The sequence below is a fragment of the Panulirus ornatus genome, chromosome 31 (assembly GCF_036320965.1).
Source record: "Panulirus ornatus isolate Po-2019 chromosome 31, ASM3632096v1, whole genome shotgun sequence".
Classification (NCBI taxonomy): Eukaryota; Metazoa; Arthropoda; class Malacostraca; order Decapoda; family Palinuridae; genus Panulirus; species Panulirus ornatus.
Genome location: NC_092254.1, coordinates 1,676,495 through 1,695,922, shown reverse-complemented (window position 1 = coordinate 1,695,922; position 19,428 = coordinate 1,676,495). Strand labels below are relative to the sequence as shown.

At 44.2% G+C, this 19,428-nt stretch overlaps 1 protein-coding gene across 2 annotated transcripts in view; it reads right to left on the bottom strand.

Annotated features, from left to right (window-relative positions):
- Nucleotides 1–426: 426 nt before the first annotated feature.
- Ret (Ret oncogene) overlaps nucleotides 427–19,428 on the bottom strand; it is a 100,392-nt gene continuing 81,390 nt past the window's right edge. The window contains exons 13-23 of one of the 2 annotated variants that reach the window (XM_071680245.1): nucleotides 19,204–19,362; nucleotides 17,537–17,624; nucleotides 16,683–16,866; nucleotides 15,443–15,569; nucleotides 14,808–14,997; nucleotides 14,524–14,680; nucleotides 14,118–14,247; nucleotides 13,504–13,705; nucleotides 12,813–13,141; nucleotides 12,174–12,466; nucleotides 427–10,973 (exon numbers count right to left, since the gene is read on the bottom strand). In XM_071680245.1, the coding sequence (XP_071536346.1) occupies nucleotides 10,626–10,973; nucleotides 12,174–12,466; nucleotides 12,813–13,141; nucleotides 13,504–13,705; nucleotides 14,118–14,247; nucleotides 14,524–14,680; nucleotides 14,808–14,997; nucleotides 15,443–15,569; nucleotides 16,683–16,866; nucleotides 17,537–17,624; nucleotides 19,204–19,362 (2,207 nt within the window). In that variant the 3' untranslated portion in view covers nucleotides 427–10,625. The remainder of the gene's footprint in view (nucleotides 10,974–12,173; nucleotides 12,467–12,812; nucleotides 13,142–13,503; nucleotides 13,706–14,117; nucleotides 14,248–14,523; nucleotides 14,681–14,807; nucleotides 14,998–15,442; nucleotides 15,570–16,682; nucleotides 16,867–17,536; nucleotides 17,625–19,203; nucleotides 19,363–19,428) is intronic. The other variant, XM_071680246.1, reaches the window with a different exon arrangement.

Below are 19,428 nucleotides of genomic sequence, written 5' to 3'. Positions count from 1 at the left end.
GGGAGCTTACTGTATTAGAGCTTGTTAATGTTGCTGCAACAGAATACTTTATACTGGAACGTTCCCATTTTCTACTAAGTACTGTGAGGGGATGCTTAACCAATTTCCTCAACAAGTATGAGCATGATACATAACAGGATATATCAACAATTATATATACTACAGCAATGATTTTTAAGCCTAATAAATGGGGTTAACAGGGTGCAACGTGTTTGAGGCAAATTTACAACTATAATCATATTTCCTGAATCTAAGGGTTCTTGACCTATTATTACATGCTACAATATATTTTCTAAAAATACTAATTACAATCACTTTCATCATTCAATAAAATCAAATATATACTTATGCTTTCAAAAGATATTTTCTGACATACATTATCACAGTAAATGTGTTTTTAGGTAAATATGGAAAAATAAGTCAAACCACATTTTTACCTTTTAATTGTACGATCATTTTACAGTTTTTGATTTACATATACACGATATATTTGTGCTTGGCAAGTTATATTTGGTGATTTACAGGAAATTCAATATAAAGGCTTTCTTTACAAGGTGTAAAAGTTACAAATGTCCTGGGTTTAGTTTTGTTAAGAACTCATCCAACATCGGAGCGTCAAACACACAGTTAGGGGCGTGTGGAGGCAGAGTTCTACAGTACACATGAAGAGAACAAGTAAGAACAGTCCCTCCTAATAACAGTGGAAGAGAAAATGGGGGAAACTAACGCTGGGCTACTGTAGAACCACAAAGAACCAACGTTAGGTTACAGTAGTACCGCAATATACGAACCGACATTAGATTACCGTAGAACCACAATATACGAACCAACGTTAGATTACTGTAGAACCACAATACAAAGACCAACGTTAGGTTACCGTAGGACCACAATATGTGGAAGGCCAACGTAAAGTTACTGTAGAACCACACCATATGGAGAACCAGTGTCAGGTTACTGCAGAAACACAATGTACAGAGACCCAAGGTCAGGTTTTCCTAGAACCACAATGTATGAGGTACTAACGTTAGGATACTGTAGAACCACAATGCATGAGGTACCAACGTTAGGATACTGTGGAACCACAATGTATGGAGAATTAACGTTAGGTTACTGAAGAACCACTATGAAGTACCAACGTTAGGTTACTGCAGAACCACACGATTGCCAGTACCCTATCGCAACACCGGGAAATACTTTCTAAATACTACTTAACAGTTTCCTGTACAGTTCAAAAACCTTAAAAATTTGAATAATAACAATAACTTAATTATAATAATGAGAAAAATAAATCTCAATTCCCTCTGTGGAAATGCACTTTTTAGATGTAAACTTAGATCAACACGATTACAGGGCAACAACTATAATTTGATTCTAGAGATCTAATTCTTTACTTGTAATTCTTAAAATAATCAAAATATTGTCTGGCATCAGATGTAAGTCTAAAATATTATGACATTTCGGAGGCAACAAGACGTTGGCAATACTGATAAATGTTAACTCAAACCAACTGGTCGACAGCGGCTGCAACACCAATGATCCCGTAACACAAATGTTGACATACGATTTAATAATGTAAGTATCAAGACTGACAACTTTATCAGTGTCCCACAGTCCAACTCAACAGATTTTTGATCGACAATAAAATAGTGGCACATGACTGCCAACAACACATGAACAACAATATTTGCAAAAACACAACTCCAAGGTTGACCAACGAAACAAACAAATACTATATCTTTTTATAATAAAACTGGCGGTTAGAAAGAATACACAAAATTGAGCAAAACGATCAAAACATTAAGTAAATCTAAACAACAACACTGTGTTGATAGCACCAGTAACACTAGCAGTTCATAAATGTCAAAACCAAAAATCAGCTATAAATTGGCAGCACCGACAGCATCGTTGACTGAACCAATGATTATATATATATATATAATGCTAATAAATGATAATTCCAGAGTAAATTATTAACCCTGTAACACACAGGATAATTATCAGAGCAACACGGATGTTTTACAACAGGAAGAGTCAGCAACACAACTTGTGATCTTAGTACCGGCAACACTGAAACAGCAGACACGGCAACATATCTATGTGGATAAACCGAACCAGCATTACATCACTGACAACAAACCTGACAAACAACAAAACTATGTTAAACCATATCAACAACACATGAGAGAAAATAAACCAACACATCAACGAAAATTAAATCCTAGCAGTAATATATAAATCCTAGCAGTATTATATAAATCCTAGCAGTGATATAGAAATGAAATATAACCATTAGGAACACAGTTATGACCCTCAACAGTGTCACAAACACAGTCTAATGATAAAAAAAATATGTCACTAACCATAACACAATTAGCATTAACAACACTAACAACATTTAAAGTATGAAAAAAGTCGAATTGGGAGGTGAGTTTGAATGGAGAAAAACTGGAGGAAGTAAAGTGTTTTAGATATCTGGGAGTGGATCTGGCAGCGGATGGAACCATGGAAGCGGAAGTGGATCATAGGATGGGGGAGGGGGCGAAAATTCTGGGAGCCTTGAAGAATGTGTGGAAGTCGAGAACATTATCTCGGAAAGCAAAAATGGGTATGTTTGAAGGAATAGTGGTTCCAACAATGTTGTATGGTTGCGAGGCGTGGGCTATGGATAGAGTGGTGCGCAGGAGGATTGATGTGCTGGAAATGAGATGTTTGAGGACAATGTGTGGTGTGAGGTGGTTTGATCGAGTAAGTAACGTAAGGGTAAGAGAGATGTGTGGAAATAAAAAGAGCGTGGTTGAGAGAGCAGAAGAGGGTGTTTTGAAATGGTTTGGGCACATGGAGAGAATGAGTGAGGAAAGATTGACCAAGAGGATATATGTGTCGGAGGTGGAGGGAACGAGGAGAAGTGGGAGACCAAATTGGAGGTGGAAAGATGGAGTGAAAAAGATTTTGTGTGATCGGGGCCTGAACATGCAGGAGTGTGAAAGGAGGGCAAGGAATAGAGTGAATTGGATCGATGTGGTATACCGGGGTTGACGTGCTGTCAGTGGATTGAATCAGGGCATGTGAAGCGTCTGGGGTAAACCATGGAAAGCTGTGTAGGTATGTATATTTGCGTGTGTGGACGTATGTATATACATGTGTATGGGGGTGGGTTGGGCCATTTCTTTCGTCTGTTTCCTTGCGCTACCTCGCAAACGCGGGAGACAGCGACAAAAAAAAAAAAAAAAAAAAAATATATATATATATATATATATATATATATATATATATATAAACTTATAAAAACATTTTTCCTGCGAGAATAATCATACTAAAAACAACATGCGCTGGAATCAATAATTACCATCATGTCATGATGACATTATAAGCACCAGATTTCATTAAGATGTGTGTGTGTGTCTCCCCAGCTGACCTTGTAGCCATGGTAAGCAACGAGACGTCCAAATTAATGACAAAATAAAACCAGAAAGTTCCCAGATGTTTAGTTACTATGACTGAGAAATAAACGTCTTCCTGAGAACTATTCGTGTACTGAAATTCCTCTTGTTATATTGCTTCTGAAACGAATGCCATCGGTCACTACGAAAAACACAAACACTTACTGGCAATACAAGCAATTACATCAACATAAGATGTGACGAATGATACTCACGCGAGAGTAACTTAAGAGTTACCACAGAAGGTATTACTAATATCAGGTACCAAGCATTTTCATCTAGCGTACTTTTACGACTTTCCTGTATTATTGTACACATTCAACCTCTTATGTTACCATTTAAGATAAATATATTTTATTAAAGTTAACCATTTAACGTAAAACATTTCATTCGGACCTCTAGTCTAAGTTTGATTATCATTATGATTATAATAATAAGGAAAACAATTACCCTAATTACAATTAAACATTCACATGCCATGGAATCACCCTAGATAATTAACACGTCATCCATCTAGCGACCTTCGGCACTCCTCTTAACACTCCCAGTGTATTGTTCTATTTACAGGTTAATGGCTATTTGTACGTGAGTTGTATGTATGTAACCGCACTGCAGACTGGCTGGGGGGGAGGAGGACTCCTCTCTAGTATTGCTAACTTTCTCCTACACGGATAATATGATGTTAATTAACCTGGGGTAGTTATTCGTAGGCATCAAACATCTGGCATCATCGTTTGTCTAATGGAGTCCTGGTTATGTCTTGGTACATTAACAGCAACACAGAAGTTAACTTAACGGGTAATACAGGCAGTTAGTTCACTTCAACAGTACCACATATCACCGTGGTTTAATGGGACTTGTGCACCGACACACCCGCTCAGTTGAAAAACATCTGAAGAGTTTACTTTGAGAGTTTATTTACCTTTAATAAAATATTATGACCAGCTCCTCACCCACACAGTTGACTATGGGTAGTTTTTTCTTTAAAGAAAAGCTATACAACACTTCATACATAATGACTGTACCAGCAACACAGGTGAACAGAGAACGACCTTAGCCGCAAAGGTGATAAGAATAACCGTACCAGCAACAGGGATGAAGAGAGACAGACCGTACCTGCAACACATATGGACAGAGACGGAAAGTACCAGCAACACAGGTGAAGAGACAAATCGTACCGGCAACACAGGTGAACGGTGAGAAACCGTACCGGCAACACAGGTGAACGGTGAGAAACCGTACTGGCAACACAGGTGGGCAGAAAGACAATAACAGAACGTTTTAGAACACAGACAACCTACCAGCAACACATCTGAGAGTAGATAGCTTGTATCAGCAACACTGGTGATATACTACACAAACTCTGGTGAACAGAGGCGAACCGCCCTAGCAACACATGAATAGAGACGGAAAGTACCAGCAACACGAGTAAATTTCAAAAGGCATGCCAGCATTATGATAATAATTCAGATTTAATCAGTGCCAGATAAATAATTAAATAATATGCTGAACAGTACAGAACGACTGAACAATAAATACATCTCGAAAAAATTAATATCAGTCACACTCACGTATTAAGGTTAACGTTTGGTTCGACTAACTGAGATTAAATGTAAGAGCAACTTATTAAGTATAAGTCAGTACAGCGATAACAGTCATTACTGAGCGATGTTCATTATACCATTAACACTCATTAATTATGCAAAACCAAGCAACCAACACTCATAAGGTATGATGAAATACCTAACAATTATAAACTTATCAAAATTAGTCTATGGGTGGTACAAAAATGCAAACAGGTGTCTTTCCACAGACTAACGAGGTATGACTGAACCAGCAGCACAGACTAGGGAGAGATGGCTGGTCTGTTGTACAGAGTAATGAAGGTTAACAGTAGCTGCAACACACGCTAATGAAAGTTGGCTGTACTAGAAACAGTCACTAATGAAATAACACAGACTAATGAAGACTGTCTTTGCAACACAGACTAACAGTGACTGCATTTGCAACACAGACTAATTAAGGTTATCTGTATTAGCAACACAGAGTAATTAAGGTTGGCAGTACCAGCAACACTCACTATGGTTTAACTTTCCTGGTAATAAACTAATGAGCTCTCGGTATGAGCAACACAGACTAAAGGGTAGTTAGTATCTGCAACACATTAATTAGAACTGACAGTACCGGCAACACAGACCAGTGAGTTGAGAGCACTTGCAACACATTAACTGGAGATGATAGTATTGGCAACAGACCAATGAACTGGCAGTACCTGCAACACAGTAATTAGAGCTGAGAGGACCAGCAACATAGACTAAGGCGTTGACAGCACTTGCAACAAGTTAATGAGTGTTGCCAGTAACGGCAACTCACGCTAATTACTTGACAGTACCTGTGACACACAGTAGTTAGAGCTGATAGTACCGGTAACATAAACTAATGGGCTGACAGTCAGAGCCAGCAATACAAACTAATCTCTTGATGGTACCATCAATACTGACTAATTGTAGTTGACATTACCAACACCTCAGATTAATCAATGCTGGTAATACTAGCAATACAGACCAATGAGTCAATCGACTCAAACTTATCAAAGCTAACAGCAGCAGGAATAGACCAGTGTATCATGACAGTACCAGCAACATGGATCAATCTGAGTTGACAGTAACAGCAACACAGACCCTCTAGATGTTAGTATCAGCAATACACACTAATGTGTTAACAGTACCAGCAACACATACTAATGTTGACAGTATCAGCAAGACAAACTTGGCAGTACCATCAACACAACTCATGAGTTGACAGTGCCAGCAAAACAAGCTACCGAGTTAATAGTCTTAGCAACACACTACATGAGCTGACAGTACCGGCAACACAGATCAATGAGTTGGAAGTACCAGCAACACATACCAAAGCCCTGACTGTACCAACAACACATATCAATGTGCTGACAGTACCGGCAGCACATAACAGTAAGTTGACAGTACTGGCAGCACATATCAATGAGCTGGAAGTACCAGCAACACAGGCAAATATGTTCACTGTACACGCAACACACTCAGGTACTGATGCCACCCATGACTTACTTACTAAAGTATGCTGACTTAACCACAACTCACCACACTGATCGTGAGTGTGTACCTTACACATTAATTGGTACATACCAAATGCTTCTCATGGTACCTGTAGCACAGATCCACCAACAGATCTGTATATAAAACACAAGGATACAGCTATGTTTCATACAAGCAAATAAAAAAGAAAATACACGTATTATGAACAGGGTGATCGAAATGCTGAGGAATTTTCCAATAAATACATTCTATTAGTAAAAAAATAAATATATTTCACTAATGTACTATATTAGACTTGTTTCCAGATGTCTCGACTCTCATTTTGCTTAAAGTGTATGAAGCAATAACCAGTGAATATATATATATATATATATATATATATATATATATATATATATATATATATATATATATATATATATATTGGAAATTAATGTATATCTGCAGATAGAGAAACAGTTCAAAATGACAGAGGAGACAATCCTTGCTAAGTTAGCCTAGCCATCACTTGAGGAGAGAACCGCTGCCAACGACTGTTTCCCCCAGCGACACACACACACACACACACACATACACACACACACACACACACACACAGGGCTGTTCTTGTACGTCTAATTACTGACAGCTCTTCAATGATCATTGAATCTGATAAACAGTCCACCCCATATGACTGCAAGGAATACAGTTGATGCTGAACATCTTGACGGCTTAGGTGGCCACTCTCTCTCTCATATATATATATATATATATATATATATATATATATATATATATATATATATATATATATATATATATATATTGGACTAATTATTGCGATAAAGCTTAGGTCGTTATGAAAGCGTAACCAAACCTACACAATATTTTGACTGATTCAAAACCTATAATAGGTGGCTTGCATGATGGCGATCCACACATACATAACCGAGACTCACGAATAATCAAAATGACTGATCAATGTACGATAAGTGGCGACATAAAGCACAAATCAGAGGATAAGAGTGGGTCCCAGCCCATACTAGCTTTCAAATGTAAGATGAAATTAGTAACCCTAGATCAAGGGTAGTGTATTATATGGAACATTCTGTTGTGTCATCAGCGGGAGTTGGTGAGGAACTTACATAAAGGCGGGCGAGTTGTTGTTTCCGTCAACAAATGTTGTTCTCGCCTCTGTATCTGTCCTCTTATCCTGTGCACCTTCCCTGACTAGCGCTCGAGTTTATCTTGTTTCACTTAAATTAATCACGAGTCAAGATGACACATGCAGCAGCTCTAAGCTGGAGACAAGCGTTCTGCGCTGTGTTGGGGCACCAGACCTGCGTGCACACGACAAAGTCCGCGGGAAAAACGTGTCATAACTCAAGTATCATATTGATTGTGTCTCCCTCACTTTAAATATACTAAAACTCAAATTACAAAGCCTTAGAATGTACATATAAATCCATCATTTTCTTGCATAATCAATTTAAAAATTCAAACCTAAAGGTTCATGACCACATTACAATCTGCACGTTGCAGGTAACACTTGATGTTTGGTTTGACAACATTTTTTCATCAGTAAAAAATTCCAGTCTGCAATCAACTAAATTGATTCATATTATAAAAGTACTTTACAGAAGGCCGTAATTTAGTTCCTTTAGCCGAAAAAGGCTCAGTGAATTTCGTCACTATTATCTGCATTCTCTTATACAATAAACATAAAATATTTCTTTCTTATATCAATACTGTAGTAATCAGAAAATATCTATTTCATATATCATAAGGTTATTTACATATCTACAAAGTCGAGAGTTAATCCTCGACATCTATTATGCTATAAATACTAAGTATTTTTGATTTGATGCAGGTAAAACTTTATGGTAAATATACTATAATATATTTTTGATAATGTGATATAAAAGGCTGTTGTCGTACCTATAGGTACAGAAATAATGAAAATCACACACATTATATGTGTATATATATATATATATATATATATATATATATATATATATATATATATATATATATATATATATATATATGAGAGGCTAGTCCGCCAAGACGTTCTTAGACAGATGTCCGTCATATTTAAGTATGCCAGTAGTATAAGTGAGTCATTACCATATACTAGGAGTCTTTAAGTAGGGAAATGGGCGAATGAACCACATATATTTCAAAAATGAAACAGCCTCCGTGAAGCTAGCTATAACCATAGCGAGGGGCAGAAGGTACGGTAGACTATATCATAATCATAATAGATTTTGACGAGTTGCCAGATACTGCCAAGCGTGGTACACTGACACACGTCGAAACACAAGGAAAACTGTAATTTTGTTTCAGTGTCTGGGGTTCTGAGGAGTTGTGGGATGAGGAGGTATTGGCAGGGATTGGCTACTGGGATAGGAAAGGCTTGGTTATCAGGAGGAAGGAAGAGAGTGTCTGAGAGAGGCACACTAAAGTATTATATATGCATTACATTTTCTCTCGTTTTGCTGTTTGTCCTACAATTCTAATTTACTGAAAAAATCAGGTTATATCAGACATCACATGACCTGAATGGTCGATTTCCTGGTGTGTATTTCTGAAATATCTGATCTACTCAAACGTCTGATTTTCTGAAACGCCAGATTTTCCCCAAACACCAAATTTCTGAAATAATGATTTCCTGAAGCATTAGATGTGCTGAAACACTAATTACCTGAGGCACTAGAGTTCCTGAAACTAGATTTCCAGAAACATCAGATTCCCTGAAACACTGTATTTCCTTAAACACTACATTACCTAAAACTTCAGCTTCCCTAAAACTACAAATTTCCTGAAATATCTTGATTTTCCAAAATAAATAAATTTCCTGAAATAACAATGTCTTCAAACACCAGACATCCTCCACCTTCCCTGAAACCTATTATGCATGTTGACACAGCGATGGTGGTGTGTTACTATGTATGTGTACCTCTCGAGGCGGCAAGACTGTGTTATACCACAAGCCTTCCTCAGACAGACACTCCCGTCCCCCTAACCACCCATTAGAGGTGACAATCATAAAGTTTACTGTATCATCATAGTCTGTAGAGCATCAACTGAAAGTCTTTGGAACACGACACATACCTGACTTGGTCAATGGTTCTGCGATGCATGTTGGGTCACTTAACGTACTTCGGGGTCAGTCATCAGGAGGTCAGAGGTCACACGGGGCTTTCCGGGGTTCGTCATTAGGTCAAAAGGTCATGCAGACGCTTTCAGGTCGTTTATAGAGAGGGTTCAATTCTCAGGTCAGAGGTCACGCGACGTTTTCAGCCCACTGACAAGTTTATATTTTCTTCTGTCAGAATCAGAGGAACACAAGAGGTCATTTTCACTCACTCTCTTGGCTCACTTTCACAAGGATGATCACCGTATTAAGTAAGTAACTGGACATGGTGATGATGATTTGATTTACGACACAATCAGAGTTCTCGTGAGGCGGGGGAGTGCTGGACCACCCGACACTCACATGAATCACAAGATGGACTCATATAATCGAGCGCATCTTCCTATCTTCTAACGCAGGAAGCTTAGACCATAAAATGACGTCATCCACACACTCAGGAATGACGGTGACGTCATCCTCACACTCAGGACTGACAGTGACGTCATCCTCACACTCAGGACTGACAGTGACGTCATCCTCACACTCAGGACTGACACTGAGGCCATCCTTGCACTCAGGAATAACACTGAGGCCATCTTCACACTCAAGAATGACACTAGGGTCATCCTTGCACTCAGTGATGACGTTGAGGTCATCCTCACACTCAGTGATGACGTTGAGGTCATCCTCACACTCAGTGATGACGCTGAGGTCATCCTTGCACTCAGGAATGACACTGGTGCTTTCGCCAAGCACTCAAAGAGATGCAGGAAGGACATGTAAATGCTTTTCCCAAGCACTCAGACACGAGGACACACTTGGTGCCGTCCTCAATCGCTCTAAAATATAGGACTGTACAATCTTCCTCTCTTTGGGCAGACTAGAAAAGATAAGGGGCTCAGTCGGGTAGACCTGAGGCCACTGTGAGATCGTCCCCCTTCAAATGAGGTTTGGAGATCTGTGGTGATGATTGGCCGTGTGGGTTCGAGCCCCTCACACGATGACGGGGGTGGTGTGGGCGGCATGGGTGGCATGGGCGGTGCGGGCGGTATGGGCGGTTTGGGCTGGCTCTGGGCTTGGCGTCAGGTGACCCAGCAGGTCCTCGGTCAGAAGTTCCTGTCGCTCCTCCAGGTCCTCGGAGGTGTCCTGGTCGTCCTCCTGGTCGTCCCCGTGGTCGTGGCGAGGGACCGGGGAGTAAGACGACCCCCTAGGGGAGGTCTGGGGTGCTCTGTTGACTCCCTTGTGCTCCCCCCGCCAGCGACCACGACCCTCCTCCGTGGCGTAGCCCGAGTCCCCAGTCGCCCGCCCGCTGTCTGAGTCCTCCTCACTCCGGCAACACTCCTGCGGACACACGGTCAGTCATGCTACTACATCAAGGCCAGACCTTACCTGAAATGCACAGACGATTAGTTAAAGGGAAGACGACAGACAAAGGGGAAAGTATGTACGAATCTTGGAGGAAAGCTGAAAAAAAAACTGTTAAAATAAGCCAGGTCATAGTTACAAGAGGCTCCTTCCATCTCCACGCAACTCTGTCATCTTTTTGTTCAGACAATGAACCAGTGCAACAGTTAAAGACATGCATACATCAGTTCCATCATCAGTATACCCAAACATCACACCCTGATCTCCTGGCCGTGGCGCCTTCGCTGTGCACAATAAGAACCCCTTCAGCAGTATCCACACACTGTTGCTCTAGAGCCAGGAGAACGCTGCACGTCTTGTGGTCAACGCTCCTTGCAGGAGTCGTCATTACCAATGTTCTTGACTGTGTCACGCCCATTATCATGGTCGTCCCATTGAGCATTGGATGCGACCCCCTCACGTGCGAGAATCATTCCAGTCTTTGTGCAAGTCTCACAGGCAACCTTCCCATCAGGATCCTGGCTGAGGTAGGCATCCAGCACGACAACACTGAGCTGGTCAGTGTTGCAGGGAAAGAATTTGACATTTGTGTTGCCCCGTCTCTTAACCTTGTATATATATATATATATATATATGTACCTGGTATCCCCTCTCTTACTTTAAATACTTCATTACAGCCGTTCATGACCCCCAAACATCATTTTCACCCCAGATTCGTATTCATCATGAAAATTAGTCCAAATGCTGAGGTTCTCAAGAAAATCTATTTCCCTTGATTTAACTTCCTCACATTAAGGTCACCTGAGTTATACAACCTGAGCAACACTGCCACACCTAAAACCTCACAGCCTCGATTCATTTTGAATATTGCATGAGTCATGAGATTTCTATTTACAGTGAGTAACATGGCACGAGTTGAACATCCTCCAATCAAGACCATCTCCGGCCAGAGGAGGAATAAAAGATTGTTGCAATGAATGAGGACTCCTCAGGTGTATGTAGAGGTGACTCTTACAGGTTGAGAGGTTATAGGAAGAAGGAGAGATCAGACATGGAAGAGAGATCCACAGCTCCGTTTGTTCGAGGACAGAGGGAGGTACAATAACGGCCCATCCTCGTGTGGCCCGTCTCTACACATAAACTACTAAGAAGCACTGCTGTCGCCCTAGGACGTACCAGTGTGTGAGCATCTTCTTCGTCAGGTCTGGCGGCCAGGGTAGAGTAGTGGAGGGGAGGGTTGGACGAGATGTCTCCTGTCGGGGAATAGGCGGGGTTGTGGGCGTGGGAGGTAGTGATAGCGGGCGTGTGGTGGTGCTGGTTGGCGTGGTGAGCGGTAAGCGAGGCCGCGAGCGGTGACGTGGGCGCCAGCAAGGGCTCCGTCGACTCCTCCCGACGGGGACGACTCATGTCTGACCGCGCCACCAGGTACAGGTCCGAGTCCAACTGCTCCTCAGGTGGTGGCGACCAGTCTGATTGGGAAGGTTATATGTTAGACTCGCTAACCCGCTGAACCTCACACCATGCCATTCACAATCTCCCGAGCAGCTATCAACATACAGACATATCAAGCTTTTACACACAAGACAGTGAGGGACCTGCCTCAGTTCTCTGCCCATCTGTTGCCAGACCTCAAACTGATAACGACAACTTGGCTGGTGTAGAGTTACGGGTGTTGGTCAAAAGTTAGCATTGCTCTCAGCAAATCATTTCTATAGACGGGAAACACTAGTCAAGATGACACGCACACAGACACACACAAATCTACAGATCATAGTTAATAGATAGATATAACAGGAGATAGACAGATATACGCACCCTGCTGTGGTGGCTGTGTGTGAGCCTCCTCCAAGTGCAGCTGTGGCGGAGCCTGGAGGATGGGCGGCGGGGGCTGCTGCTCCTCCTCGACCTGCTGAGGTGCACCTTGGGACTGCTGGACCTCGTCCTGGAACTGCGGAGGGGCGTCCAGGAACTCCTGCGGCGGTTCCGGCACGGCGTCGAAGTAGCCTCGGTTTGTGACGATCAGGGAGCGCAGTTCCAGGTACTCCACGTCGGCCTGGATCATGTTCTCGAAGATGTCCGTCAGTTCCTGGAAGCACGGCCTCTTCTTGGGGTCCTCAGCCCAGCACTGGAGCATGACGTCGTACCTGAGGAGACGCCCAAGTGGCGGGTCACGCAGGAGTCGAGGACGCGGGGGAAGGGGGAGTCCCACAAGGTGTGAACTTGTTACCCACTCTAGTGACCAAGGAGTCCCACAAGGTGAATCATAGTTACCCATTCCAAAAAAAAAGACACTTAAATAACTGACACACTTTTCACTTACTGTCGTAATTATTCATATACACCTAAGTCAATTTACATAGCCTTTTATGCCCTAAACTGTACTTCCCCAAAGAACTTACATACGTTAGAGAAAAGTGAGTTATTTACAAGTTCATGATAGAGAGAGAGAGAGAGAGAGAGAGAGAGAGAGAGAGAGAGAGAGAGAGAGAGAGAGAGAGAGACTTACAGTTCCTGGGAGCAGTTCTCAGGCTTCTCCATCCTGTATCCGGCCCTGAGGAGGGAGAAGAGCCTCTCAGGGGAGACCCCAGGGTAGGGTGGCGTCCCCAAGGTCACCAGCTCCCACAGAAGGACCCCGAAGCTCCAGACGTCACTCTTGCTGGTGTACATGTGATCCACCAGGCTCTCCAGCGCCATCCACTTGACCGGCACTGTGGAAGACGGAGGCGCTACAGCAGGAGGAAGGACGATAGCACAAGCATGAAAAGGGATGTACAAATCATCGCAAATCAATGTAAGGGATATAGTAAAGTGAAGAAAGGAGCATCTTGAGTTCTGGACAGGAAAAATTTGATTAAATGAAAGGAACTAAATAATGGAAGAAGTCACCTGGGGTGGAATTGGAGGACACGAGAACAAGAGGCGTTAGAGAAGGTTGGGAGTGTACAGCTGCGCTGGCTTAGTAGCGCTAGTACCCACTGCCGTAGTGTCAAGCACTGTTAGGGTAAGAACGACAACCACTACAGTAAAGTCAAGAGGAACTAGAGTAAGGGCAGGAGGTACTAGAGTAAGGACAGGAGGCAGTGGAGTAAGGGCATCGTGAGACAGAGTAAGTGTACACACCTCGACCCTTGCTGCGCTTCAGGTAGAGGTCGGCCTCGTACACGTCTCTGGTGAGGCCGAAGTCTGAGATCTTGCAGACCTTACCCTCGGCCAGCAGCACGTTCCTGGCCGCCAGGTCCCGGTGCACCAGCTGTGGGGAGACAACAGGTTGAGCCAGCTGTTGGGGGAGAGGCCAGGGGCTAACCAGCTGTGGGCATGAGGCCAAGAGTAAAATAGCAGTGGGTGAAGGGGCAGGGGTGAGCCAGCTTTGGGTTTGAGGCCAAGGGTGAGCCAGCTGTGGGTATGAGACCAAAGGTTAGCCAGCTGTGGGTGTGGGGTCAGGCAGCTGTGGGAATTCGAAAAAAGGACTTTGAAATATATCACGACTAGCAGCGAGACGGGAGGAGGGAGGGAGGGAGGGACTGACCTTCATGTTGGTGAGGTAGGCCATGCCCTTGCAGATCTGCCACGCGAACGACAACAGGTCCTTCGGGGTGATGGCGTAGTCAGCGGCCGTGCCGTCGGCCGGACCCGAGCCCACCCTGTTCTCGAACTCCGCGTGACGAGACCTCTTCAGGAAGTTCCTGTGGGCAGGAGGCGACACTCAGGCGCGGGGCACACACCTCAGAGGGGCGGTAATTAAGGCAGTGGGGTATGTATATACAGACGGCGCAGGTATATACTGAGGGTGAGGTCGTCCGACGCACTGACCTGAGGGAGCCGTACTGGCAGTACTCGATGATGATGTATATGGGGCCGCCCTTGCTCGTGCAGGCGCCCAGGAGCTTGATGACGTTCGGATGGGACACCTCCTTCAGCAGGGAGTACTCAGAGAGCAGGTCCTGCAGCTCCGTCTGGGTGCTGTTGGACTTGAGCATCTTAACAGCCACGGCTGTGTAGCCTGCAGGGGGGCAGGAGAGGTGTACTCAGAGGGTGTAGTGGGAGCGGGGTGTAGCTGAGGTTTGGTGGTAAGTAAGGGGGACGCAGTGGGGCGTGGAGGGGGTTCACATGGATGTAGTCTGGCTGAGACACTGTTCATAGCGGTGTAGCCAACATGCTTACACGATGGAAGGGAGCGGGAACGAAAACTAAATCAATACATAAAATGAGAAGTAAACTCGGGCTGGGCGAGTATACAGGAGTTTACCAGCGATGAGCATGAATCTGTCCATCATAGTGACGTATTCAGCTTTGAAAGGAGGTGATCAAAGGAAACCACATTCTAGAGGAAGCGGTGGAGAGAGTTCTACAGCCCCACAGCGGGGAGGGGTAAACTCGTAGTCTACCTCATTTCAGGACAGGTCGTAAACTAAGAAAAGATCAAGACGGAGAGAAGAGGGACTCACCCAGGTTGCCGACGATGCCCTGCGCCCTGGCCTTCATGACCTTGCCGAACTCTCCCTCACCCAGTGTCTGCTCGATCACCAGGCGACTCCGGGGGAACTCCCAGTTCCGGTCAACCTGTGGGGACACCTGTTGAGAATGGTGATTACAGGTGCGGGTTGTGGAGAGGACACCTGCTCAAGGCATCGAGCGGACATCTGGAACGGGGAAGAAAGGGGTTGTGGGGGAGTGGGGTGGGGTGGGGGAAGGACAAAATCACCTGAAAAACCTTTTCTTTTAGGGGGAAGGGGAGGAGTGGGCATGACATCTGTTAAGACCGACCCCCTACTGCTGGTGAGGGAAAGACACCACTTTAACATCTGTTGTTCATGTCCCAAACACCTCTGTTGCGCATCTGTTGCTCATAGCAAACACTCTGTCAACACATGCAAATTAGGTTCAACATCTGTTGGTGTGTGGGATGTGTCAGCTGACTACTGTGTTTAATAAACATCTGTTGTTGTGTGGATGCATCTGTTAGCACCGTAAGATAACTTAACATCTGTTTGGTTGTACTGTACACACCAGGTAACATCTGTTGCCTCAGTCATGTATGCTTGTAGTTGACACAAATGTAGAACATCTGTTGTACTGAGGATGCATTCGTCGTAGTGTTGATACATCTGTTGAAATGTTGGTGTATTTCATGAGCATCTGTATCAGGTGTTGGACATCTGTTAAAAAATCCATTCATAATACACATACATTCAAAATGCATACATATAATACATTTCATACAGAGAATAGATCTAAGATAGGGACATCAGAATATGAAGGCAGACCTGCTCCTCAAGTGAGGTGAAGGTAGAAACCCAGTACACAAGTGGGGATGAGGTAGAAACCCAGTGCACACGTGAGGTGGAGGTAGAAATCCAGTACAGGAGTAAGGTTGAGGTAGAAACCCAGTGCACACGTGAGGTTGAGGTAGAAACCCAGTGAACAAGTGGGATTGAGGTACAAATCCATTGCATAAGTGAGGTTGAGGTAGAAACCCAGTACGGAAATGAGATGGAGGTAGAAACCCAGTGCACAAGTGAGGTTGAGGTAGAAACCCAGTGCCTAAGTGAGGTAGAAACCCAGTACAGGAGTGAGGTTGAGGTAGAAACCCAGTGCACACGTGAGGTTGAACTAGAAACCTAGCATTACGTGAGGTTGAGACCCAGTACTCACTACGAGTGGGGGGTTGCCAACGTGGGTACTCACGGTGAGGTTGAGGGCCGGGACGAGGTTGTGGTCAGGTCGTGGGGAGGACCTGATGCCGTAGATGAGGGAGTCGTGTGTCTCGTCCCTCGGGTTGTAGGGCAGCGAGGACGACCTCTCCTCGGTGGGCAGGGTCCCCAGGGAGATGACCCCCCCTTTCTGCTTCCCACTCCTCCCGATGCGTCGCCTGATGTAGTACATGTACAGCTGTACAGTGCATGGTGCGGGGTAGCACAGAATATCTTTCGACATAATGAGTTCCAACCGAAAATGAGCCAGACTAATTAACACCTCGAGCCATAATGAAGGGTAATTATAACTGCATTTCTACTGTAATGATCAGGGTAAACGAGCAGGAGTATACTGACCTACGGAAGTCTTAGCTCAAATCCTGTTTTCTATGTTAAAACCAAAGAAAACCATATGATTGAACAGTATGTCCTGTGAAAATATGCGAGTCACCAATATGTATCCCCACCTGGTGATCCAGGAGGTCACCAAGTCATGCACTCAGGGCCAGGAACAGCAAGGACTTCATGACACTACATCACCAAGCAGGCACAACACAGGTATGATGTTGAATATAATGTGACCATGGATCATACCAGTGTCTCGGGGATCACCATATCCCTCACCAGGTCTGTCAGCACGCGTCACTCTTGATCACCACACTGATCAACATCATCATATTAAACTGTAATAACCATCACCACTCTGGTCACTATTCGTCATACACTCACCACAGCCGTACACCACACATCACAAAGGGGGTCACATTAGGGGTCATGCTATAGAGGTCATCATAAAAGAGTCATCCCTGGTGGTGGTTGGGGGGGGGGGGTAGGGGGTCACCATACCTGCAGATCAGCAGACACAGCAACGTGAGGAGTACGAAGACCAGCGTGGCACAGCTCACTCCCACCTGACATACCGTCCCACACTGGGCTGTGAGACACAGAGAGAGAGAGAGAACAAAGATTTAATATATCCCCCACAGTAGGTTGTGTGGGTGGGGAGCTACCACGCCCACAGGGTTAGCTCTAACTGGACCCCACATGATCTAGTTATAACAAGAGTTAGGGTGGTGTTAACGGGTGTATGTTATCAATAACAGTTATAACAAAGTTACAATCCATTATGACAATCATAATAACAGTTGTTTTCTTCAGTGGGAATGACTGGCAGAACAGAAGATTGGCTCTTGTAAATAAATAAATAAAAAAAAAGTCTCTGGGCTTGTCATTAAGGTAATTACCTTCGTGAGACGCAAGTTATCGATCAATTAATGGCAAGAGGAGGTCAATATCCACCTCCTCTTCCCCTCCCCCTTGGATACAACAGGGATCAATGATGAGGTCAGAGGTCATATTAATGGTAATCAGGAGAAGGTATAGATAGCAGATGATCATGATGACCATAATGTAACGATATAGATCATTATCATAGTGAAAAATATAAGCTATCTGTCTATCTACGTAATCAAAGCCCCATTTTTCTCTCCCCCCCATAGATTCACCCCATAACCCATACCTCTCTACATTCCTCTCCTATTCTCTCTACGTCATCAAGGCCTGAGTGTTCTGACTTCGTTGTTTTATATCCTCTCTAGATTTGATGGACGTAAAGTCTTGATTAAAATCTGTGGTTATCAGAGAGAGAGAGAGAGAGAGAGAGAGAGAGAGAGAGAGAGAGAGAGAGAGAGGAAGATGGCAGCACGAACGGGTTGAGTTTATCAGTGGCACTGCACATTCACCAATCAAAGCATATATATATATATATATATATATATATATATATATATATATATATATATATATATAATACTGCTTAATAAGGGTAAAGCCAGCAGACATGCGTGGGGGGGGGGGGTGTTATGCAGGAATGTGGGGTAAATTGCCAACTAGGTAAGATGGGGGGGAGGATAGAGGTAAAGGAGTCAGGGGGGGGGGGGGGGTTACAATCAAGGCCATGTGGGGTAACAGTCATTTATTCAACACTTCCATCAATAAGACTTTTGTATCTTGATGAATTACTCTGCGAACAGCTTTATGTAATCTATATAGAACAATCAGCAGTAATTAATCTTCCTCGCAGTCTTTAATCATAGAGATTAGAAGCGAAAATGGCGCGGCGGTGGGGTAATGCGCCGGTCTGGCCAGGGCGTGCCCTGGTGTGTGTGTGTGTGTGTAGCGACCAACATGGAGAAGGTCACACGTGCCCTGGTAATGGCCGTCTCTGGTGAGAGGCAATACAGGTTAAAATGACAATGTAGGAATCAGTCATGATGGTTCCGCAGGTCCATACAGGGCTGGGTCTAGCTAGCGACACAAGGGTTATAGCACGGAGGACAGACCAGGGCAGGAGGAGGTGTCATAACGGTCAACCTCGTATGGTTGGTCTCAACACACAAACCATGGCAAGCGGAGGAATCCCCTACCAAGCGGCCGGAGAGAGAGAGAGAGAGAGAGAGAGAGAGAGAGAGAGAGAGAGAGAGAGAGAGAGAGAGAGGCGTGGGCGTACGTACCATGGGTGGACTCCTTCTTGGGCGTGGAGGGCGTGGGTTCCTCGGCGGGCGCTGGGAAACACTGGCAACCCACATCACAGGTACAGACTCCGAGCCCGGCTTCGATCCCCCGGCCGCTGCTGCTGATCATGAGGTGTTTACTGCGCCTCATGGACTCGTCTGGGGGGAGGATTGTGAGGCAGGTGAGCAGTGAGGGGGGACGAGGCGGGCGGGGGGGGGGGGGAT